The 24841-nt window shown below is 51.7% G+C and overlaps 1 protein-coding gene across 4 annotated transcripts in view; it reads left to right on the forward strand.

Moving 5' to 3' along the window:
- Positions 1-24841, forward strand: part of PLCG2 (phospholipase C gamma 2) — a 142597-nt gene that overhangs the window by 63425 nt on the left and 54331 nt on the right. For all 4 annotated transcript variants that reach the window (XM_045076347.1, XM_045076349.1, XM_045076348.1 and 1 more), the window contains exons 7-15: positions 109-192; positions 9895-9938; positions 12212-12284; positions 16299-16400; positions 17453-17571; positions 19220-19305; positions 20689-20809; positions 21120-21288; positions 24373-24477. In XM_045076347.1, coding sequence (XP_044932282.1) covers positions 109-192; positions 9895-9938; positions 12212-12284; positions 16299-16400; positions 17453-17571; positions 19220-19305; positions 20689-20809; positions 21120-21288; positions 24373-24477 — 903 coding nt within the window. The remainder of the gene's footprint in view (positions 1-108; positions 193-9894; positions 9939-12211; positions 12285-16298; positions 16401-17452; positions 17572-19219; positions 19306-20688; positions 20810-21119; positions 21289-24372; positions 24478-24841) is intronic.

Raw genomic sequence — 24841 nt, forward strand, 5'->3', positions numbered from 1 at the left:
TGTAGCCAGTGCTGTAGGTCAGCGGTTCTGCCTGGTCACAGCACGGTGGCATTCTTGTAGGGGACTTTCAGAGATCACATGGTCACTTTTTTTTTTTTTAATTTACAGGAAATTGGTGCACACAAAGATGAACTCAGCTTTGAGCAGTTCCACCTGTTCTATAAAAAACTTATGTTTGAGCAGCAAAAGTCGGTAAGATAGTTCCTGAGCAAATGATCAAGTGATGTTTTTGTTTCCCCTGTGTTTCAAAGTCCGGCATGTTCCGAAGAAACCCAGGAGAAGGGCTCAGTGTCCCTTCTCGCCGAGGAAAGACACAGTGGAAATGACCAGGACATTCTGTTTGCTTCTGTTAAATTGTAGACACCTGAGAGAGCTATGGGGAAATGGGGGGGGGGGGGTGACGGCTCTCTCGTACCCTCCTGGGGGGAACGGGAGAAGTCTGGAATTTAATCGCAGCCTATTAAAGTAAAAAAAGTTCCGTTAACTCAGCTGCTTGATCTCATTGTAGAAGGAGATTTATCAAATTATTAAGGCAGATCATCTCTGGGTGGACGGATTATGCGTGTGTTCCTTCCTTTTATGCTTTTATTCATTATGTATGAGGATTTTTTTATGAAGATAATATGCCATTTTAAAATTAAATTAAGATGTGCATACATTTTTGACCTGACAGTGGCATTTTGGGGACTCTGTTTGAGAGGAATGAGGGCACGGGGACCTAGGAATTTATTACCAGATTGTTTATTGCAGCATTACTCATGCTGGCAAAATACCTGGGAGCCATCTGCCTGCCTCTCAGTAGAGAAATAGTGGAGTAAATTACGGTCCCGTCCATCCCACAGAACATTATGCGGCTGATGAAGAAGCCCGAGTCTGTGTGCTTGTTGATCTGGGGGGATGTTCGTGATACTTGGTGAGCAAAGCCAGCAGCCGATTCATGCGAGGAACTAGGTCTGATGAAAACCGAAAACGGTTATCATAATCCTCCACATGTCTCTGTGTGTTTTTATGAAAAAAGGAAGAAGTACGGAAGGACACACACTTCACCTCTAATGTTGGTTTTGTCTGTGTTTTGAAGGGGTTTGGGCAGATGGGCAGGAGAGATGATTGCATTTTTTCTTTGCACACCTCCATTTTCTTTGACTCATTCCAAAGAGCATATTACTTTTGCGATTAAAAAAAAAAAAAGTCCTGTAAGGTGTAAAGCTTAAAAACTGGCGTTGGTGAAGTATCTGTAGACCTTGCTGGTGGGCGGTGTTCACCCCACAGACGGGAGCCACTGCTGTTGGAAAAGGGCTTTGCAGGTGGCAGAGGTGGGTTCAGAGCAGAGAGGACCTGGGGCTCGGAGCCAGAGTTCCGGTTTCTGCAGCTAGCTGTGTGATCTAGGGCCGGCCCCCGCTATTCTCAGCCTCTGTCTACTCGTCTGTGCGATCGGGGGCAGGGGTTCTTGCCCGCCCTGGGCTCTAGGGAGGACTGAATGAGGGCTTGGGACGGGAAGGTCAAGAGTGCAGGCTTTTTTTTTTTTTTTTAAGATTTTATTCATTTATTTGACACAGAGAGAGCTCACAAGCAGGCAGAGAGGCAGGCAGAGAGAGAGGAGGAAGCAGGCTCCCTGTTGGGCAGAGAAGCCGACACGGGGCTCCATCTCAGGACACTGAGATCATGACCTGAGCTAAAGGCAGAGGCTTTAACCCACTGAGCTACCCAGGCGCCCCAAGAGCGTAGGCATTTTTAAATGATGAGCATCTGAAAGTCACTAAAAGGGGGGAGGGGTGCGTGGCTGGCTCAGTTGATAGAGCACAATCTTGACCTTAGGATGGTGAGTTCAATCCCCACATTGGGCACGGTGCCTGCTTTGGGAAAAAAAAAGGGGGGGGGCGCCTGGGTGGCTCAGTGGGTTAAAGCCACTGCCTTTGGCTCAGGTTATGATCCCGTGGTCCTGGGATTGGGCCCCGTGTCGGGCTCCCTGCTCAGCGGAGAGCCTGTTTCCTCCTCTCTCTCTGCCAACTTGTGATCTCTGCCTGTCAAATACATAAACAAAATCTTTAAAAAAAAAACAAAAAACCAAAAACAAAACCACAAAAACCACCATTGCTAGAAGACGCTTATTGTTATCATCTGAGACCAAGACATGGAAGTAGCATTTCCAGCCTGCCTAGATTGGGGAAAAATACATTATTTTATATTATTATTATTTATATTATTATTATATTATTTTGTAGAGTAAAACGTTCCTCTGCATTGTGTGCATTTTCACACATTAGTTCTTGGTTTGCCAGATAGAGTAGAAAGACTCTGTAGGCTTTGGGGATTCAAAGACCTGGATTGCAGCCCCAGCTTGACCTTGACCCACCACAGGTGATTTTAGGGAAAGTCATCTTTCCCCCGCTTCACTCAGCCGCCTCTGTAAAATGAAGGTATGAAATCGGGTCATTGGTTATAAAACTTTATTAAATTACGTAACCTTCCTCCCCTTTTTTATATGCAAACGAACTTAAAAAAACGGCCTTAATAGCTGGTCAAAACATGTTTTTTAGGTTAAAACCTGTAAGTGTTATTGATGATCAGTTCTGGAGAACAGTGACAATGGTTGGTGACAATGCACAAGGGAAAACCAGAATAATGACAACTGCTGTCTTATGCAATTGACCAGGGTTGAGAAAAGCTCGATTCACTCCAGAAAAGTAGTTGGCAAATAACAGTTTTTATAATCGGTTGCCTTGAAATTTCACGTTGCTGTCTCAGACAGATGGCAGGCAAAGCTTGAGAATGAGGTTTGCACAGAAGCTAATGCAGCTGCCCGCCCAGGTTAGCCCAGGGTGGTGTGTTTCTACTGTGATAAAATTCCACCTAAGACCTATTTCAACCTGCACTTTGGTTGACGGTTATTTTTAAGGCTAATGTGGGTGTGTTTGGGAAGGGGGAGGGGGGGAGAAATTTGAGTCAGATTTCTGTAGAATCCCTCAATCCTCTGGGGGGTAACTTAGGTTGCCCAGTTTGGGGGGAAGACATCTGCAACCAAGGTCGCTTCTGTTGAGCCTGCGTTCAATGGCACTTGACCTAATGCTTTAAATGTTTTTAAAATGAATGGCCTACATTTAAAACTTCAGAGATTCCATATTAAGATCTAGATTTTCTGCTGCTTTTGAAAAAACACTGACACGTGGCTCTGTATAGGTTCTGAGTTCCCGGTGCAGACATCTGGGTAGGAAGGAAGCAAGCCTTCTCTGGTTTGCCCCAGCTCCCTCCCGCGCCCCCCCCCCCCCAGCTCTCTCAACTGATTTCTGCTGCCTACCAGGCCCCAAAGACTTTGAATCTCCTGCACCAGAGGGCAGAACTGACTTGGAATTGGAACAACAAAGCCCCAGGCTCTATAGGTAGGGGCCACCTTGAGAAACCTTAGCTTGGCTCCTGTAGGTAAACGCCCCTCCCCTAGGGTCAGCATATCATTTGCTTCCTGAGCTCGGAGCCCAGGGAAACAACAGCTGTGTGCTCTTAGAAGCTCAGCCTGATTTCTTAGGCTCCTTTGGGGAGACAGGACTGTTTATGGTGATTGACAACCCCCGGCTTCAGCAGCAATCAGCTCAGGGCCCTTCTGTTTCATCTTGCTCTTAACCCAGTTCCCTCTGCCCATGGGATTTTGAGGCAAATCCGGCTGGTATCAGTTCTCTCATAAGAGCTTGAGTACCCAGCTTCCTAACTCCTGCTCTGCTACCTTCCCAAACGTGTGAAGTCCCCTGGCTTAGTCGCTCTGGGCATCAGGCACCCGCAGGCTCTGATCAGCAGTGAGGACGGCTGGCTGATTTCCTTCTTGCTCTTGGTCCAGGACTTGAGTTTCACCGCCGTGGGATGCGGTGGTCAGTTACTGTTTTTACCCCTTGGCCTTCTGTACCCTCTGTTCTCCGGATCCTCCGGGAGATTCCTCTGGAAATGCTTTACGGTTCTGCAGTAGCTGCCTAGCAGAATCCCCTTGATGCACCTTGTTCTTTCCGTTTCCGGAGCGTGGGCATTCTAGCATGCCTTTGCTGTATTCTCTGCTTTGGGGGCTCTCCCATTTTCAGCCCGAGGCTGTGGTCTCCTCTGCGGCTCGAGGGGGAGAACTGCTTCCGAGCCCAGGAGGATGTAGAGCAGTGAGCGCCCTGTAGCTTGTAGGACTGAGGGTTCAGTGCCTTGCTGGTCAGAGGCCACCCACAGCTCCTAGACGCTGCCCAAACCCCCTCATAGATGAGGCTGCCCTGCATGGGTGCTGGCTTCCTCAAAGGCGGCAAGACAGGTGCTCGTCTCGTAGTCATAGACGTATAATCACGTACGTCCCATTACTTTTGCAAGTGGCAGGGACCATGCAGGGCTGTGGGGGCTGGGAGGAGGACATCCTGGAGCCATCTGAGAAGTCTGTCTAGCAAGGGCTCCCATAAACCCAAGATTCAGAGTTGCTCTCCAGCATCTTCCAAATACTCATCAGTTCCCAAATCGTGTCCAGTGTGATTCCAAGAGCAAGGGCCTCCCCAGCCCTGCAGGGTACCAGCAGACAAGCACACACAGCCTCTGCCATCCATCGCCACCCCCTGGGCTCCGAATGTAGGCGTCTTCTCTTGCTCGTTTGCCTGTTAAAGGAGAAAATGGCTGTAATTTTTTTTTTAAAGATTTTATTTATTTATTTGACAGACAGAGATCACAAGTAGGCAGAGAGGCAGGCAGAGAGGGGGAAGCAGGCTTCCTGCGGAGCAGAGAGCCCGATGCGGGGCTCGATCCCAGGACCCTGAGATCATGACCCGAGCCGAAGGCAGCAGCCCAAACCACTGAGCCACCCAGGCGCCCCTGGCTGTAATTTTTTTTAAAGGTGGCACTGATCTTGCTTCAGTGTTAACTATAGCCGACAGCAGCATTGTTTCCAGACGCTCCGTCTTGTCTGTTACCTGGGGTGACAGTCCCGGCTCCAGGCTTACTGAGAGGATGAAGAAGGCTCATGGAGAGCAGTCCCACACACAGCCGGCCCCCAGGACAGCCTGTCCTTTCCTGAGGCAGGAGGAGGAGAGTCCTGGGTGGCCTTGGTCTTCCTGCTCCGTGTCCTGCTTCAACGGGACCATCGACGTCAGAGTCCGTGGGTTTCCCTAGGGGGTCCTTCGCTACCTCACTGTGCTGGACCACCAGACCAGGAACCCTTCATAAGAAATTCCATGCTGATGTGTGAAGAAAGTATAAGCCAAGTAATGCATACTTCCTACCTAGAAGCAAGAAGCGCATACAAGTAAAAAGAAAATGAAAAAGTCTCCCAAACCTCCCATGATGATACGTGGGATTATGCATTTGGGAGAAAGATTAATATTTATTCTTGGAGGTTGTGCATGGGTGCCAGCGTAGTGGGGGGCGAGAGTCACATTCGCTGATGGCATTCTGCCTGCGGATTCCAGGGAATATGGCAGATTATTCTGTTGGATGGTGGTGGGGGGGTGGAGAAACATCCACAGTTCGGCAGTCGGTGGAGAATCTCTGGTTAGCTTTTCCCGTCAGTGTCGTTTTCGCCTTGGCCTCCTGGTGCCAAATGGCTCACGTGAGCTGCTAAGCGCAGAAGGTGTAGGCTGAGCCGCAGCCTGGAGGGTGCCCCCCCGCCCACCGCCCCATGGGGAGACTCATTCCCTGACCTCAGGTTGACTTCGACACCTCTGGGCCCTTGCTTCTGTGGTCCCCATCCTGTGGCACGGCCCCCTCCCTTGTCTCCTGGGAATCAAGTCAGAGGTGACTTTTCCTCTTAGCCTTTAGTTTTCCCCAGAGAAAATTAATTTACCCATTATTTTAGGCATTCCTTCAACACGTTTGGGCCAGGAGGACACAGCGGTTGATAAAACAGACACTTCCTCTGACCTCACGGAGCCCTGGCTGCGGCCGGAGGGTTCAAGGATGTCACCTGGAATCACACGGGGCCAGCAACATCCCGGTTGGGGAGGACTTTGACCCCATAACTACACACAGTAATGCTAGAATAACTTAATTGCTGTCTCTCTACTGTGTGCCTGTATCGTCCAGAATATTCCTCTGTCATTGCTAGGAGGCTGTTATTTATTCTGTGTACATCTGCCCATACTGTATGGGCCAGTGGACAACTACCAAGGTAGACCAGGGTGGACATTCTGACCCCTTGATGTTCTAGATGTGTCATCTTGGAACTCCTGCTTGTCGTCCCAGAGTCTGTTTTTTTGTGTCTGATGTGGGGTTTGTTTTATTGCTTTCCTGATGGGGTGGGCACGACGGGCGACTGAGGTCGTGGCTGCCCTGCACCAGCTCAGGACAGGCCCTCTTGAGTCCTCAGAGCTGTCCCAGCAGACCCCGGGCAAGTGGCGGAGTAGAACAGACCTCTGTCCCCCGCCATGCGGCGCTGGCCATGCTGAGCGCCCACGGTCGTCTCCAGGGAGGGTCTGCCCCCTGCCCTCTCCCTGCACCTGCTGTTCGCTGGCCTTCCTGGGGGCTCCCCACACTCCCGTTTCTGCCTCATCATCACGTGGCCGCCTTGTCCTGGCCCGTGCCTGCTTCACGTGTCCCCCTTTATAAGGACTCCAGTCATGGCCTTAGGGCCCACCCTAATCCAGAAGGACCTTGCTTTCACCTGGTCACATCTGCAAAGACCTTCTCTGCAAACCAGGCCACACTGAGAATGTAGCGGGGAGGGAGTGGAGCTTGCACAGATCACTAAAGATGTTGTTAGGTCACAACAAGGCATGCTGTATGTAACCTCTTGCATCTGCCGAATGCCTTCCCTGACATGTTTCCGCCATCCCACTGCTGCCCCATTTCTCTGCCCCGTGGAGGGACCCGCTCCAGGAGCTCCATCAGCATCACCGTCTCGCCCCCACTGCGTTTCCTGACCTTGTCCCAGCCATGGGTCCAGGCCTGCCACCCCTCGGCCGTTCATCTCGTCCTCTCCCTAGTGACCTCCACGCCGACAAAGCCACGGGTCTTCGGGACACTGCGCTGTCTCCTTTTTCTTCTCACCTCACCAGCTATGCACTCACAGTGTCCGTGGCTGGGTCTTTGATTTCTTGGCATCCGAAGGTTGGTGCATCCCCGGCAGGGCCAGGGCTTAGCTCGACTCTCCCATCTAACTACCTGCCTGTCTTGCTCGTCACTCTGGAGTGAGACCCCTTCTGGAAGAGACCCCTTGAGGCCTCTCCCCTCCCTCCAGACTCCCCTTCAGGGGGTACGTGTCTGGCCGCTCTGCTGGATGGGCCCAGGAATCTTCTCGCCTTTTGCGTTCCATTCCCCGTGACCCCCACCGCCACACCTGCCCTGTTCTGTTGCATCTTTGAATTCTGCTTGTGTTTGAGCAAGTGGTGAGCCTTTTTGCTTTCAGTCCTTTTCCTGCCCTGCTCTGTACCCTGGGGCAGGTGGGACGAATCCCCAAAACACATTCCCGGGACGCCTGGGTGGCTCAGTTGGTTAAGCAGCTGCCTTCGGCTCAGGTCATGATCCCAGCGTCCTGGGATCGAGTCCCACATCAGGCTCCTTGCTCCGCAGGGAGCCTGCTTCTCCCTCTGACTCTGCCTTCCACTCTGTCTGCCTGTGCTCGCTTTCGCTCGCGCTCTCTCTCTGACAAATAAATAAATAAAATCTTAAAAAAAAAAACTTAAAAAAAAAACAAAACACATTCCCATGTGCTTCTGCCAGCAGGGCCAGCCAGTGGGGTGATTGGGATGGAGATACAGGCATACGAGAGGGGAAGCTGGGGTGTTTCTCCCCATGTTTTCTGGCTCTGGAAGCATCTGTGCAGGAAGGGCACCTCCTTTGTCCCAAGCTGTCCACCTGGCTGAAATGGGGTGGGGCTTTTTTTTTTGTGCTTCATTGAAAAGAAGGGGTTTTCTCCAGGTGTAAGGAGACCAGTATCAGGGTTTGGGTTTGGAAGGGATCTGGCTTTAAACACTAGGTTGGTCTAGGGATCTGAGTGGCAAGTAAGTCCAGATCTCAAAGAGCATGCAGGCTCTGCCGCAAGTCCCGCCCTTTCTCTCTCTCTCTCTCTTTTTTTTTTAAATAAAGAAATGGGTATGCTGGAAATGACACGTAAATAGAAGGAAGTACTTCTGAGTTTTTCTAAAAGAGTGGCTCTTAACCTTTCTGGGTGACCTATTTCTTTGAGATGTCAGTTACAGCTGTAGGTCATCTTTCCAGGGGGGGAAAAAGTGCATACGTGCAGAGACTGACACAGATCTCCTGATGCTTCTTGGGGGCCTGTTTGGCTGTTTACATCATTAACTGCTTGTAACATCCCAGTGGCTGCATTTCCATTTGTGCTCTAATTTATTTTCTTTGAGATTTATTTATTTATTTATTTATTTATTTATTTATTTATTTGACGGGAGAGCACATGCATGCGTACAAGCCAGGGAGAGAGGCAGAGGGAGAGGGAGAAGCCGGCTCTCCACTGAGCACAGGGCCCTGACTCTGAGCCCGGGCTCCATTTGGGGACTCCAGGATCATGACCTGAGCCGAAAGCAGACCCTTAACTGACCGAGCCCCCCCAGGCACCCCTGTGCCCCGCATTTTTCCGAAACATTATTCAATCGCAGACTCAATGAAAGACCATTTAAGTGTTGCTACCTAACCAGGAGCAGACACAGTACGAGTGTGTTTGCGTGTGCGTGCATGTGCACGTGCGTGTGTAAGGTGCTTGGCCCGTGAGTTTGGGAGTCTCCGTGGAAGCTGGCAGGAGGGCTACCGCGGGCTTCCTGGTGGAGGAGCTCGCCATCGCGACATCCATGGTCAGAGCAGCAGGCTGTGAAGAGCAGGAACAAGGCTGTCCAGTATTTCTTTCTTGCTCTTGAATTTGAAGATGAAAACTTAGCTCAGAAATCTTACAGACTTGAGGGGCGCCTGGGTGGCTCAGTGGGTTAAGCTGCTGCCTTCGGCTCAGGTCATGATCTCAGGGTCCTGGGATTGAGTCGGGCTCTCTGCTCAGCCGGGAGCCTGCTTCCTCCTCTCTCTCTCTGCCTGCCTTTCTGCCTACTTGTGATCTCTGTCTGTCAAATAAATAAATAAAATCTTAAAAATAAAAAAAGAAATCTTACAGACTTGAAATGCAACAGTGAAGGTGTGGAAAGGATTGTGCGTTCTCTGGTGGAGGTGCTGGTCGGGACCTTGTTTGGAGAGCAGCGTGGTGAATGTATTAGGGTTAATGTGCACACCCCTACCTGCCCAGGTGCTTCCCAGTCTAGGATTTTTTTTTTTTAAAGATTTTATTTATTTATTTGATAAAGAGAAATCACAAGTAGATGGAGAGGCAGGCAGAGAGAGAGAGAGGGAAGCAGGCTCCCTGCTGAGCAGAGAGCCCGATGCGGGACTCGATCCCAGGACCCTGAGATCGTGACCTGAGCCGAAGGCAGCAGCTCAACCCACTGAGCTACCCAGGCGCCCCATCCCAGTCTAGGATTCTGCCCGATGGAAACATTTGTGCAGCTGGACACAAATGTTGTTTATGGTCGTCCTTTGTAATACTGAATGCAAGGGCAGAAAATCCGTGATGTACGACGTATTATGGAAAATGGGGTTTTCAAAGTAGTGAGGCAAGACTGTTTGAGGTTGCAGAATAATAGAGACCACGTAGAACGAACAGCTGGAAGTTTAGAGACAAGTATGTAATAGAAGATGTAATTAAATGACTATCCATCAAGCACATTCTAGAAGGAAATCTACCAAATTACTGAGGTTGGTAGCTTCTCAGGAGTAACACTAAAAAGAGGGTGAGGAAGACGACTCCCTTTTGTTTATGAGTTTCTCTCATATTTGCCTATGTATAGTTCATACCAATTATAATTTTTTAATTAAAAAACCATTTATTTGCATTGAGCGGCTCACCTTATCTAATGTTCTTATTTTTTTAAATGTGTTTCTCTTTGTTTTATATTTCAGATTCTTGATGAATTCAAAAAAGATTCTTCTGTGTTCATCTTGGGGTGAGGCATCTCTTCTGGGGTTATGTTCAGGGTGGCTGTGCTGGGAACAGGTGCCCACATGGGCCCTCCTAGTTGGGTCGGCTGGTGCCAAGAGGACCACCTCTGCGGGCAGCCACTGGTCTGCACTGGGACAAGGTCTCCTACTGGGGAGTTGTCTTTCCTGAGCCTGTGGCATGGATAAACAGGAACAGCAAAGGGGTTTGTGGCAGGGTAGGAGGGTGGCCCAGAAGGTTCTATATAGAGAAGCACGTATGCTTGAGGACTTGCTTTCCCAGAAAGGAGTTTGGGAAATTCCGGGTTAAGCAGGCTCAAGTGAAGTAAAATGTGTCGACGCATATAAAGTGCTACACACAGTGTGTGGGATGGCAAAGGGCTTGTGAATAAGGACAGTGGTATTATTATTACAGGGTAAGTGTTGCAGGACTTGTCAGGACCTTTATTGTTCTTATCCCCCACCCCCCACGCCAAGATTGATTTATTATTTTATTTTATTTTATTTTTTTAAAGATTTTATTTATTTACTTTTTACAGAGAGAAAGCACAAGTAGATGGAGAGGCAGGCAGAGAGAGAGAGAGAGAGGAAAGCAGGCTCCCTGCTGAGCAGAGAGCCCGATGCGGGGCTCGATTCCAGGACCATGAGATCATGACCTGAGCCGAAGGCAGCGGCTTAACCCACTGAGCCACCCAGGCGTCCCGATTTATTATTTTAGAGAGAGTGTGAGTGAGCTGGCAGAGGTTTAGAGGGAGAAGAGAGAGAATCTCAAGCAGACTCTGTGCTGAGCTCAGAGCCCAACACAGGGCTCATTCTCACAACCCTGACATCATGACTGGAGTCAAAACCAAGAGGCAGATGCTCAACTGATTGAGCCACCCATGCACCCCAGGACCTTTACTGTTGGTACTAACTCCCTGAGCGTGGGATAAATGGAGTGTTCTGTGTTTCCCAAGGCTGTCTGCCTGGGAGGAATGCTTGCCCTAGAGCTAATAGCACGTAGAGTGGTGTGAGGTAAGCTGACCTGGACCTGCTTTTCCGAACCGGCCCTGGTTGATGAAGACACTCTGGCAACTGATCCTTCTGTCCCTTTCTAAACCAGAAACCTCCAGACTGCAAAGTCCATGTGACACAGATGTGATTTTTGTGCGGTATTTTAAGGGAAAGTTAGTGATAGACCGTGAGGCTGGTTAGCAAAGCAGGTGCAGATCCGGACAGATCCTAACTGAACATCAAATCCTTTGAACCCCGAGTGTTTAGTCAAGGGAACTTCTAAAAATGTGTTTTATCTCGTATATTTAAAAAGACACCCCCCAACACACACACACACACACACACACACACACACACTCTCTCTCTCTCTCTCTCTCTCTGACACCTTGTGAATGGTTGGGGTAAATTACAGATTTTCCTGGAAAGTTCTGTTCCATGGAAACACTTTCCGTAGAGACCAGGGTTTCTGGTCCTGCGAGGTCCCAGTGTTTCAGTAACCGTGAGCAGCCTCTCCCCCGAGGCCATCTGTCACCAGGCTGCTGGCATTCCCTCCTCTCAAACAGTAAATCATCCCGACAGGGAGCCTCTGCCTGCCCCAAAGCCCATGTAGTGTATCTTCAGGTTGAGTCTCCCCATCTGTCCAGAATCTGGGGGGACGTCATCTGACCCCCCACTCCTGCTTCAGAGCCCTTAGTGGCTGAACAAAGTCTGCATTGTGGCCTCTGAGGAGACTCTCTGATGGGCCCTGTTCACTTCTGCAGAGTTGGCTTCCCCGAGACTCTGCCCTTACCCAGCCCTACCCAAGCCTTTGCGGTGTGGCTCAGGCCTGCCCCCTGCACTGCTCTCTCCCTGCACTCCTGCCTCTTTCCACCTTCTGTTGTTCCGTCTTTCAGCCTTTGCCTACCTGCTTCCCTTTGCCTGAGACCCTTTCCACCTCCTGCTGAGTCCCTCATTCTCTGACTCCCTCAGCTGCCGCGTCCCCCAGAAAGCCTCCCTTGGCCCTCCGGGTCTCGATCTGGCCCCCCTCTTTCCTCTGTCACCTCCTCTCCTTATTGCACTGTGTCCCCCGAGGCCACACTCCCGGAGGGTCTCTGTAGATCCCTGGGAGCAGCAAAAGGCAGATTCCGGGCCCCTCCCAGGCTGGGGCGTCACAGCCCCTTCTTGTATCCTCTGTGGCCGGGGGTGTAGTGTCTGTCACCTTGTGTCCCCAGAGAGCCTCGCAGGGTGTTTGGTGGCAGCTTCTGTGGCTTGTGTTCTGTCTCAACACCCTCCTTTTCCCCGAGGACAGCAACACCGACCGGCCGGACGCCTCTGCGGTTTACCTGCACGACTTCCAGCGCTTTCTCTTACACGAGCAGCAGGTGAGAGGCGCGTCTCCCCTTCCCCCCAACTGCCACCTCCCCTGTGATTGTCTGAAACACGGGGGCTCCCTGTCCAGGGCCACCTTGGTGTCTCAGACTCTGGAAAGAGAACAGCCTCATCTGGGCCCCTTTCCCAGGCGCAGACCGAGGAAGGGGACAGCAAGAGCCGTCCAGGGTCCGGGGGTGGTGTGTCCCCCGACCAGGTGGTGTCTGTTCCCCCTCCCGGCATGTGGCACGTGTCCCTTTCCTGGAAGCCTTCCCTGGTTGATGGGAAGGTGGGACCTGGCAGACGAGCCTGCCAGGTCCTCTAGGGGATAAGACAGCCCTGCTGTCCTTCAGCAGTGACCCATGGGGGAGTGTCCCGGCATGTTTGTGGACAGACAGGTGGCGGAGTGAAGGGGCTTTGTGTTGGGGTGGTGCTTTTCCCATCAGAGTGGCTCTACCCAACAGGGCATACTGGCCATGTCTGGAGCCACGTTTGGTCGTCATAGCTGGGCGGGCTGGTGGCACGTAGTGAGTGGAGGCCCCGGACGCTGCTCCACGTTCTGAAATGCACCGGACAGCCTCCCCCGCCAAGGGGTTACCCAACGCCCGAAGGTCGATAGGGTTGCGGTTGAGAAACTCTCCAGTTCAACTAAGAGAAACCTGAGATCATCTTAACTAACTGTGTGACCTCAAGCGGGGGTGGTTTGACCTTTCTGCTCCCCAGTTTCCTCTGTAAATGAGGACGGGAGCCCTGCTTCCCAGAATTCGTCGGAGGGTAATGATCTCTGTCTGTGAGTTTGTAGATGTGCATGGTCACGCATTTAAATTTTTTATGTGTTTCGCTGGAGTTGTCTTTGCTTTTTTTTTTTTCCCTCCTTATCTCATTTTACTATTATTTATTTTTTACAGACTTTATATTTTTAGAGCTTTTTTAGGTTCATAGCAATATTCAGTTCATTTACTTTTCCAAAAACTCCGGATTGGAGACCATCTCAGACACAGGAGCGGACAGGCTGGCATCCCGGGTCTCCGTGTGCCCGTCACTGAGATGAAGAAATGATGAACGTGTTTTCCGGTTTTATTTCACCTGTCCTCCGTCTCCACACCTGGCTTCCTCCTGCCCGACCCCTCTTCTTCATTTACTTCCCCTTCTTCTTCATCGTCGCTGGAATATTCTAAAGCAAACCCAGACTGGATCATTTCACTTGTAAATGCTTCATTGTGTCTCTCCTGAAGATACAAACTTTATTTTTTTAAATTAACGAAACGTAACCACAGCAGTCCTGCCCTCCTACCAACACTACCTTCTTAATGTTACCCACCGCACACCCCACATTCAGATTTCATTGACTGTAGGGAAAATAGCGAACAGAGACATATGCTTTGCCCAAGGTCAGCCATGTGGAGGCCCAGACAAAGGCGGTAGCTGCTACGGTGCCTGATGAGTGAGGACCGAGGACACGGCGAGGCTGTGCTTTCCCCATGTGGGCTTAACCAGAGTGACCAAGAGAGGGCTTGTGTGTACCCCCTGAGACAAAAGCTAAAGTGGGGTGCACTGAAGGGGCAAGCGCATGGTCTGGGCACCTTACATACTGGGTACTGGGCTCCTCGTGGCCTAAAGCAAAGAGGGGTACATGCTTTTCTTTTCCCCCCTTTTTTTTTTTTTTTAAGATTTTATTTATTTGTCAGAAAGAGAGAGCATGCACAAGTTGGAGGGAGAAGGAGGCTCCCTGCCAAGCAAGGCTCCCAATGCGGGATTCGATCCCGGGACCCTGGGATCGTGACCTGAGCCAAAGGAAGACGCTTTACTGACTGAGCCACCCAGGGGCCCGCAATATGCAATTCAAACAAAAACTTTGAGGGGAAAAAATTTATATACTCTGATGAAATAATTGCCCTTATAGGAACTTGTCCTATAGAAGTAGTGGCAGAATCTTGAACAGAAATGAAAACTTGGAAGTGACTTCAAAGTTCCCACTGGTGGACTAGTTAAAGGTGCCACAGCCCAGCCCTAGAGCAGGTAAAAGGAAGACTCCAGAACTGATGTCCCTGGGTTGGCCTCGGGCTCATGGTCAGGTCTCGGTCAATGGCTGAAGTCTCTGTTTCTCCACTTATGCAATGTGGAGAGTCATACGTACCTCCTGGGGGGTGTGGGAGTTCAAAATGAGCCGCTATGTGATAAAGATTTACCATGGAGCCTGGCATGTAGTCCGTGCCCAGTGCTGCCGGCACTAGACCCTATACCAAGTAGGTAGATTTTTTTTTTTTTAATCCCCAGAATATTGGTATTTGAAGCTCCTTTAGGTAGAAAATTTCTTTATTCCCAGCCAGGCTAGTTCCAGGTTACACCGGCTAAGCACCCCTATTTTTTTTAATAAATGCAAAAGCTTTGTAGCAGAAGGAAGGAGGAAACCCCTGGCTTCTGGCGGGCATCAAGGGCTGGGGAGGCATTTGCATTAGGGAGCCTACGATTTGGGTTTCGTGTTCTCCTATTCAAAGATCGTGACACCTCACGGGCAGATAAACTGGCTTCTCCCCGGCCTCCTGGCTGTTTTGTGTCCCTATCCAGGTAGATTTGCAAGGGTCCACAGCAGAGGCTCAGCGTGGATCTGCGACCCATGCACCGGTGCAAGGCTGTTTGTCACCACCTCATTTGCATCTGTCCTTACGCCTTTGCTTCTCTCTGACATCCTGGTCTGACCTTTCCCGTCCAAGCACACATGGATCTGGTAGCACATTTGCTTTTGTTATCCTAGAAGGCCAAGGTTTTAGAATATTCAAAATCCATAAAACATGAGTCAAAGGTGACTACTCTCTGTGCTAGGTTTCGTCTTTGTGCCTATGAATATATGGGCTTTTAGGAATTAGGAGAAGCGTAGAGTTAGTTTATGCTGTGTGTTCTTTTTCTAACGGGCTCCTGTACGTCTAAGCTCCAGAAGCTGCTCTTGACCTGTTGAATGTGTGTCTCAGACATTATCCAAAACTCTGAGCAGCATGACTTGGCTGACTCTTTTTTTATAAACGTTTTTAAAATATTTATTTATTTATTTATTTGACAGGGAGAGAGAGAGAGAGAGAGAGAGAGGGATCACAAGTCGGCAGAGAGGCAGGCAGAGAGAGGGGGAAGCAGGCTCCCCACTGAGTAGAGAGCCTGACATGGGGCTCGATCCCAGGACCCTGAGATCATGACCTGAGCTGAAGGCAGAGGTTCAACCCACTGAGCCACCCAGGCACCCTGACTTGGCTGACTCTTTGAAAAGAGGACACCCTCCGTGTCAATTTATTTGGAACCCTCACTCTGCTCCTTACTAGTTGTGTGAACTTGGGATTGTCACGGAACATCCTGAGTTTCTGTTTCCTCCTCTTTCCAATGATGACATACAACCTGCAGAGTTACACGGACTAACGGAGGTGACCGTCCAAGGAGAAAGATGGTTTGAGCCAGCTGCCGGGATCCGACCAGTGTCTGTATACCAGAGGCTGGGTTAAATCCATAATCCTATTTCACACGGTCTTTCACAGAAACCGCAGCTGGAAAGTATTCTCATGTAATAGATGAGGGGCATGGGAGGGCTGTAGCTTGCTGGGGTCAGCCAAGTGAGTAACCAAGCACTCTGACCTGACTCAATGGCCTCTTCATGCCAGTAAATGTAAGGAGCTGGCAGAGGGCAGGAGTTGGCAAACTCTGGTCACGGGCCGAATCCGGCACACCACCTGCTTTTTGTAAATAAAGTTTTATTGGAACACAGCCATGCCAATTTGTGTATGTTTTGTCTATGGTGCTTTTTGCAGTACAGGAGCAGAAATTTGAGTGGCCATGACCCAAAGACTAAATTATTCAACCCTTTGGTCCTTTATAGAAGGTATTTGTGAGGTACAGAGTCACAAGGTATTTGTGAGGCCCTTGATTGCATGTGAATCTGAAATAGGTTGATATTTTGGTCTTTGATGGAAACCGGATCCTGAGAGAGGAAGGGTGTTGCCAGTCCTGCTTCTGATGATCTCCTGTTCTCTCTCTGTCACTCAAAGGAGCTTTGGGCTCAGGATCTGAACAAAGTCCGAGAGCGGATGACTAAGTTCATCGATGACACCATGAGGGAGACTGCCGAGCCCTTCTTGTTTGTCGATGAGGTGAGCGGGCTCCTTGTCAACTCGGCTTATCTTTTTGACTCACGTCTGTGACCCCTGGAGTTCATTGTTCCAGTTCTCTTCCCTCAGAAGGCTTTGCTGTCGTCCGCCCCCCAACTGACCCTGTTGGTTGAGAGCTGCTTTTCTTCTAGGTTCTGAGTTCCCGCCTTCGGTCTTGCTCATCTTTCTCTACTGGGCTGTGTGTCCTGGGGGGGTGCTTGGCTCTGCCCACCAGACCACGTCTGCCGCCAGGGAGTGTCTCACAGCGCAAGCGTGGCGACCAGATTGAAAAGGCGATGGGACGTCTGCGTCTGCCCCGGGTGAAGCAGCTGGGGAGGTGGGGCTGAGAGGAGGACCGGGGTCCCCCTGCCTCGCCGAAGGCTGTTTCCGGGCAGCAGGGAGTAGCCCTGGGCCGCTCCGGCTGGTTTTGTTTTGTTTTTTTTTTTTGAGTGAGGTATTGGGGTAGGAAATTTCCTGCCTTTTCCATGTTAGGATACTGGTTATATTCTTTTTTTTTTTTTTTTAAGATTTTATTTATTTATTTGACAGAGACAGAGATCACAAGTAGGCAGAGAGGCAGGCAGAGAGAGAGAGGGAAGCAGGCTCCCTGCCAAGCAGAGAGCCCAATGCAGGGCTCGATCCCAGGACCCTGAGATCATGACTTAAGCCGAAGGCAACGGCTTAACCCACTGAGCCACCCAGGCGCCCCGACTGGTGATATTCTTTTGCTTTAAGTTGGGCGGTGAGCTTACAGATACTCATGGTATTGCTATGCCTTAAATCTTACGCGCGGGAGGCAGGTACGTTTGTAGTATCCACTATCTCCGGATTCACATTAAAGGGAAACATCACACGGGTGAGTGAAAGGTGTCTGTCTGTCCTGTTGTGATCTGAGCCTTCTGCCTGACAAATCTGGGTACCCGACGCCAGGAGACCTTCCTCTGAGCTCCCGAATCAGAGCCGCCATCTCCCGGGATTGGCCGAGACCAGAGAGATCCCCGGCCCCAACCGTCCACATCCCCCTCATGACGGTCTCGCCTCTGTGACTCCCCCAGTTCCTCACGTACCTCTTTTCGCGGGAGAACAGCATCTGGGATGAGAAGTACGACGTGGTGGACATGCAGGACATGAACAACCCCTTGTCGCATTACTGGATCTCCTCTTCGCATAACACGTGAGTTTCTCGGGGAGCCTGTGTCGGGCCGAGCGGCACCAGCACCCCGCTCCAGGGAGGCATGTGGGAGCAGGCAGAGTCCAAGGCCACGCTGCTCAGACTAGAAAGTACAAAAGCTTCTGGAAGGGATGTGGGGATGTACTCCCAACTTTCCCAGTTGGTATTTGCATTAATCATGTTTTAGCTGGTTTTCACAGACATCTCTGGGGAGCCACAGCAAAGCAATGGATGAGTTATTGAACTGGTACTTACTGAGCGTGTTCCCTGTGCCTGGGTACGGGAGGCATAGCAGGGGAGACAGCAGGAGCAGCCCTGTCCTTGGGGACTCGGAGGGGAAAGGCCTCCCTTGTTTTGTTTTGTTTTGTGTTAAAGATTTATTTTTCAGTTTTTGAGAGAGAGAAAGAGAGAGAGTAGAAGCCCATGAATTGGGGCAGAGGCAGAGGGAGAGGGAGACAAGCAGACTCCCCGCCAAGCAGGGAGCCCTGTGCGGGGCCTGACCTCAGGACCCCAAGATCATGAGCCAAAACCAAGAGTCATGCACCCAACCAGCTGAGCCATCCAGGGGTCCCCAAAGCCTCCTTTTACTCAAGGATGAACAGGAGTTGCTGAGAGAAGTACAGGCGGCGAGGCAAGGAGGGGCCACACGTGCAAAGACCCGGGGGCAGGAGGAGCCGAGGGCGTCTGTTAAGATTATTAGATGGTACAATCCAGGAGGGTGAGTGGCAGGAGACGAGGACACTTGAGTGGAACCTTTAAAATCACAGCGAAGGGCAGTAGGAGCCACCGATCGCTTCGCAGTCAGAGAGCAATGCATTCACATTTACCTTTCATTATCCCGATTATCCCAACTTCAGAAGAGAGGGTAGACTGGAAGGGAGAAGTTGCAGTCAGGTTCCCCTGCGCAGTCCGCTTGTGGGGTGAGAGGGTGGAGATCTCGGGGCCTGGCCATCTGGAGAGAGCGGCAGACGGGTACCTTCCCACGGGTCACCGCAGGCAGGAGTCAGAAGGCATTTTGGAAGGTGATGTCTTCTTAGGGGAAGACTGATTGTTTGCCATGGCCATTGGCTTAGAGTGCTGAATGCCACCAAACCCAGAGGATAGTGAAGGAACGTGAACTCTTGAAAGGGGTGTGGGGCACGGACATGGGGGAAAGTGCGTACAAATATGCATTTTTATGTCAGTTTTGGTGGACACAGTTCAAAGCATAGTGAATTCCAGCAATCGTTGTTCAAGACCTGATCTTGGCCTGGAGCCCTGGTACCACAATGGCGGCCCATCATTGGACGAATGGCCTCCTAGCGGGCACCGTGGTGGTGGGGCATGGGGGGTGATAGTAGGGTCTTTAATTGATTGCCATAAGTCAGTGTCACTCCTGATACCCCTGGACCAAATTCTCCTCCAAAGAATACATAGTCTTGACCCTTCCTTTGGGTCACCAAGATGGCTGTCGTTCCTGTGACTGTGGCCTGGAGCCCAAGACTTGTGCCCAGGATGGCCACACGATTGCTTGTGTCTGGCCCAGATCCTAACTGGGGATCTTTCTAGACAGGAAGAATTCAGGATGTTGGGCACTTGGGCTGCAGGGTTCCCCAAGACGCCCCAGGGTGCGGGCCTGTCCCCTCCATGGCCACGGCGTCCTCTCCCTCAGGTACCTCACCGGCGACCAGCTGCGGAGCGAGTCGTCCACAGAAGCCTACATCCGCTGCCTGCGGGCGGGCTGCCGCTGCATTGAGCGTGAGTGCTGCTCGCCCGGGGTGGGGGGCACTCGGGGGGACTGGAGCTCTGCCGTGTCCCTGCTTGATGCTCGCGTTGTCTGAAAGGCCTGAGTCATGTGGGTGACGGGGACAGGCCACGGGAGGACCCAGGTCCCCGTAGCCTCTGGGGGCGGGGGATGCGGTCACTAAATGCCAGCCGCTGTTCCCCAGAGGGTCTCCCCGCAGGACGAGGCATGGTGTCGAGCCTGGCCGGACTGGAGTGGGAAACCCTGGGGCGGCGGCCCGGGGCCTCTGGAGAGTGTCCTGATGTGGCGGCAGGGCTGGGGGGCTTGGTTAGGCTGCTTTTCTCCTTCAGTTGCCCTCCGGGCTACTTACGGAGGAAGGAAGGAGCCCTCTGTGTTTCGGCAGCTGGCCGGGCCTTGGATGCCACCTGACCACTCTTTTCACAGCTGCTCATGGGCACCCACAGGCCCTGGATGCGCTCGGGAGCCCGCTGCTTCCCTCTGGCCTGTCTGCACCTGCGGAGCTGTGCAGGTGCACTGGGCTGAGAAAGGGCCCAGAGCCCTGACGGAGGGTGCAGTTTTATCAAACCCATTCCTCCGACCATCAGACTCAATGGCACCTAACCCTCCAGACGGTTGTCTGGTGTATGCCCCCCATCCCAGGAAAAAGCAAGTGTGAAAAAATTAAGTACGAAGCAATCAGCTCCTGGTACCTCTGGGGGTTAAAAATAGAGGGGATGTTCACCTGCTACCTAACCTAGTTCTGTTTGAATGTTTTCCTATGAAGCTGAGAAAGATCAGCATCTCATTGCTCTGTATTATTTCCACTAGCAGAACAAACAAGCCAAGGGAAATCAGAAACAAATCCCACAGTATAAATCTATTTTTTAAAAAAGGAAACACAGGGGTGCTTGGGTGGCTCAGTGGGTTAAGCCTCTGCCTTCAGCTCAGGTCATGATCCTGGAGTCCTGGGATCGAGCCCCGCATCGGGCTCTCTTCTCAGTGGGGAGCCTGCTTCCCCTTCTCTCTCTCTGCCTACTTGTGATCTCTCTCTCTGTCAAATAAAGAAATAAAATCTTTAAAAAAAAATAAAAAAGGAAACACTGAAACTAGCTTCTTTGGGATGACTGTATTGGGGATCTTTAATTAAGCAACTACAGTCTTCCCATAACTGCACAAGTAATGCATGTACACAGGTAACAGGGCTCCTCGTGTTGCCAGCCCCCGAGGGGAGTTCGTGTGTGGCCCTCACATCGGTAACTGAGCCACCGGGGGCCCCGGGCCCAAGCTGGCAGATGCCCATCCCCGCCCCGACCCCCCTTGCGGTGTGGCTGCCGTCAGTGGACTCTCCAGGCAGGGACAGATGGCCAGATGTCGAGACTACATGTTTCTCCCCTCAGTGGACTGCTGGGATGGGCCCGACGGGAAGCCCATCATCTACCATGGCTGGACACGGACCACCAAGATCAAGTTTGATGACGTCGTGCAGGCCATCAAAGACCATGCCTTTGTCACCTCCAGGTCGGTTGGCTGATTTCCTGGTGGTTCGTCTTTAAGGGAACGGTGGACAGACGCCCCTGCCCACACCCATACACACCACACACAACCCACACCTACCTACCTGCCCAGCCTCCATCCTCTGGTCTAGCCCAACAAGTCTTCAGCTGAGTGTTGGCGCCCCCTTCAGGCCCAAAGCGGAAGTCCCTCCCTGGTTCTGGAGCTGGGAGGATGCGGGTGCTGGGACACTGCTGCCCTCTGCACCCCCCCCACCACCTCCCACCCCGGCCCCACCCCCCACCTGCTGGGCTGAGCCCGCTCCTCCCGCACACAGCTTCCCAGTGATCCTGTCCATCGAGGAGCACTGTTGCGTGGAGCAGCAGCGCCACATGGCCCGGGTGTTCAAGGAGGTGTTTGGCGACCAGCTGCTGACGAAGCCCACGGAGGCGAGCGCTGACCAGCTGCCCTCACCCAGCCAGCTGCGGGAGAAGTTCATCATCAAGGTGGGTGGCCTCGGGTGGCCTGGCATTCATTCAGGAAAGCCAGTGGCTCAGAGCACAGGTCCTGCTTCCACCGCCCAGACTCCCACCAGCTCTCCTTACTGACGCCCTGAGCGACCCTGGGCAAAGTTGTTTCACCTCGAGGATCCTCTGTGTCCCAGTGCATTGTGTGAGATGGACACAGAATGGAGGTAGACAGTTGCCCCAAAAGGCTGTGTGTGCTCATGGCTGAAGGGGGTCTCTTGCCAGCTGCTGGCAAGGGGGAGAGCTGAAGATTCAGCTGTGCCCGAGTGCCAGGGATGCCAGGGAGAGAGGTGATGTTTGGGGATCTTTATTACTAAGACGAAGAGACCAGGTATATTGCAGCTTAAAGCACAGAAGAGGTCATATCCTCTTTAACTGAGGGAGAATGTTCTAGAAGGTTTGAGCTCTGGTCCACAAGGCTGTCAAGGGAACCAGCATCCTCTTATTCTGTAGACCCCCAGAGAATCCATTCAGAATCTGGGGTATGGTAGCATGTGAACTTGGGGGGAAATGTTGCCTCTTTATTATTATTATTATTATTATTATTTTTTTTTTTTTAATTTTATTTATTCATCAGAGAGAGAGAGGGGGAGAGAGCAAGCACAGGCAGACAGAATGGCAGGCAGAGGCAGAGGGAGAAGCAGGCTCCCTGCCGAGCAAGGAGCCTGATGTGGGACTCGATCCCAGGACGCTGGGATCATGACCTGAGCCGAAGGCAGCTGCTTAACCAACTGAGCCACCCAGGCGTCCCGCCTCTTTATTATTATTAACCTGTAACTAAAACTTAACATTTCCTTCCATTGTGAATATCAGCAACAAGCCACTTGGGGCTTTGTCACCAGCAGAAATCATGGATAGTTTCATATCGTGTTGACAGTACAGATATCTTAAAATAATCTTGTCCGCATCACTGCTTTGAAATTATGGTGGCTAATCGATTTGATTGTAGATCTTCTATAAAAAGCTAATAAGGAAGCACACCTATTTACATTATAAATATTTAAGGTCTTAATAACTGTATTTCAATATAGTTTCTCTTAAAATTATGTGCATTGTAACAAACTATAGAAATGATCCCTGAAAGTATAGTCTTATGTGCATTGTAAATGTTTTGAGAAACGGGTCTGTCGTCTTCCCCAACTTCAAAGGAGGTCACTGGCACAGAAGGGGTGGGGGTCTGCCCTGGGACGTGGTCCCCATGTGTGGGGTCGATGGTAGATCATGGGCCCATCTGAGCTTCAGCCCAGAGAAGGGGCAACCTGGACGTGTCCCGGGTCCGTGATTTCTGGCAAACAAGTGGGGTGTCAGTTCGGTATGTCCCAGCCTGTCCTGCCCTGTGTGTGAGACCGTCACATGTCCACAGCTCCCACAGAGGCGGCTGGATGTGAAGTCTCCGGTTTAGCCCCTGGCGGAAGGAGAGGGATGGATTTTGGTGCCAGGTGGCAGGTTCGTGTGGAAGGACAGACAGGTGTTTGCCACACAGAGGGGGGCGTTGCCTTCAGGTTGGGGGAGTAACTCCGTCAACGTGGGGGTCGTGTGAACGGGTGACACTTTCCCCAGACTGTCACTGGGCCACCCAGCCGCACTGGGAATAATCCCTGCCTGCCGGGAGGTCACGGTCTAGTGGGGAGACAGACCCGTCCACAGAGGAGGGCCAAACGCTGTGAGGGGGCTTTCTCAGAGGTTCATCCCGAGGAGGGCATGTTTGGGCCCTCAGGGTAAAGGCACTAGTGTATCTGGAGGATTTGGTTATGATGCTGGGGCAGTGTTTTCGAGACACCAAGGGAAGCTTCCAGCTTGGGGAAGGCAGGATGAGAGGCCGCGAGAGCTGGGCCCGGCAGGGTCCGCGGCTTCTCAGGCGTTAGGTCAGTGAGGGTGCATTTCCCTGTAGCTTTGTTTTCGTGGGACCGCTCCCTGTGCATCCCCAGAGGGTTTCTGGCTCTTGTTTGAGGGTGTGAGGTCGGGGAGGCCCCATCAGAGCACCCTTTGCCTCCCCATTGGTACTTCGTGGCTCCCTCCGTTTCTGGTTCAGGGAAGAGGGTGAGAACAGCGTAGGGGAGCCTGGCTAGGTGTGACAGTAAATGCTGTCCAGTCTCCTGCAGCCCTGAGGGGTGGCAGATCCCAGCCCCCAGACCCATTTTCCAGATGGGGACCTTGAGTTCTAGAAGATGGCTTAGCTGAGTTGTGGTTGGCTCCTGCCCAAGAGGGAACTCGAGGCCATTCAAAATGACACATGCTGCCTCAGTGTTGACAGGTGGCTTTCATGCTCCTTGGCTGACAGGACCCAGCAGGGGCTGACGTTACCCCCGTTTCACAGGGGAAGTGACTGAGATCGAGACACGCTGTTACCCAGCTAGTAAGGCTCTGAATCTGAGCCCTGGTTGGACTCCCAACCCTGAGCTCCCTCCTCTGGGCCACCAGAATCAAGATTCACAAATACTGGCCTGCATGGACGTTGGCGCCCATCTGGATGTAGATTGTTGTTGTCATGGTCTTAGTCTCCCCGATGAGAACTGTAAGCCCCAGAGATGTGTAGCCTCCTGCCCAGGGTCACACAGCTGAGAAAGCAGCTTAACTCTGTGTCCCCGGTGTGCCGTCCACAGCCCTGCATTCTGGGTCATTGGACTGGCTGTTCCTGCCCTTCCCTGTGTGTGTGGCAGAGAACACGGGACACGCGGGTGGTGTCACTGACCCACTGTTTATCGAGCACTTACTATCTGCTGAGCTGCCACAGAAGATTCAACCGAGAACCGCACAAAGTCCTGCCGTCGTGGGGCTTATGTTTTTTGACAGGGAAGCAGAAGTCACAGAGAACCACAAAGGGCCCAGAGTTGGAAAATAACTCCCAGGGGCCAGAGAAAGCTCCTCTGAGGAGGTGACACTGAGCACAGAGCTGAATGTAGTGAGAGAGAAGGCAGGTGGCGAAAACAGGCAGTGCAAAGGCCCTGAGGTCGACACTGCAGATAGATGCTGGCTGGCTGGCTGGCTGATGGGGATGAATGCTTGCTAGCTCCAAGATCCTGAACTTGGGTCTTGAGGAGACTGTGTGCATTTTCCCCTCAGCATAAGAAGCTGGGTCCCCGGGGCGACGTGGATGTCAACATGGAGGACAAGAAGGATGAGCACAAGCAGCAGGGTGAACTGTACATGTGGGATTCCATCGACCAGGTGGGTCTCCCCGCACCCCTTCTCAGGGCCATGAGCACATCTGAGGCCTACCAGAGAACTCTGAGAATATTCCTATCTTATTCCCATCTTCACCTTTATTTTCTTTTTCTTCTTGAATTTTTTTGAAAGATTTTACTTATTTATTTGACAGAGATCACAAGTAGACAGAGAGGCAGGCAGAGAGAGAGAGAGAGGGAAGCAGGCTCCCAGGTGAGCAGAGAGCCCGATGCGGGACTCGATCCCAGGACCCTGAGATCATGACCTGAGCTGAAGGCAGAGGCTCAACCCACGGAGCCACCCAGGCGCCCTTCTTTTTGAATTTTTAATGTTTTACTTTGAAATCACTTTATATTCCCAGTAACAT

This window comes from Mustela putorius, unplaced genomic scaffold, assembly GCF_011764305.1.
Source record: "Mustela putorius furo isolate JIRA1106 unplaced genomic scaffold, ASM1176430v1.1 tig00000174_pilon_pilon_pilon, whole genome shotgun sequence".
Taxonomy (NCBI): Eukaryota; Metazoa; Chordata; class Mammalia; order Carnivora; family Mustelidae; genus Mustela; species Mustela putorius.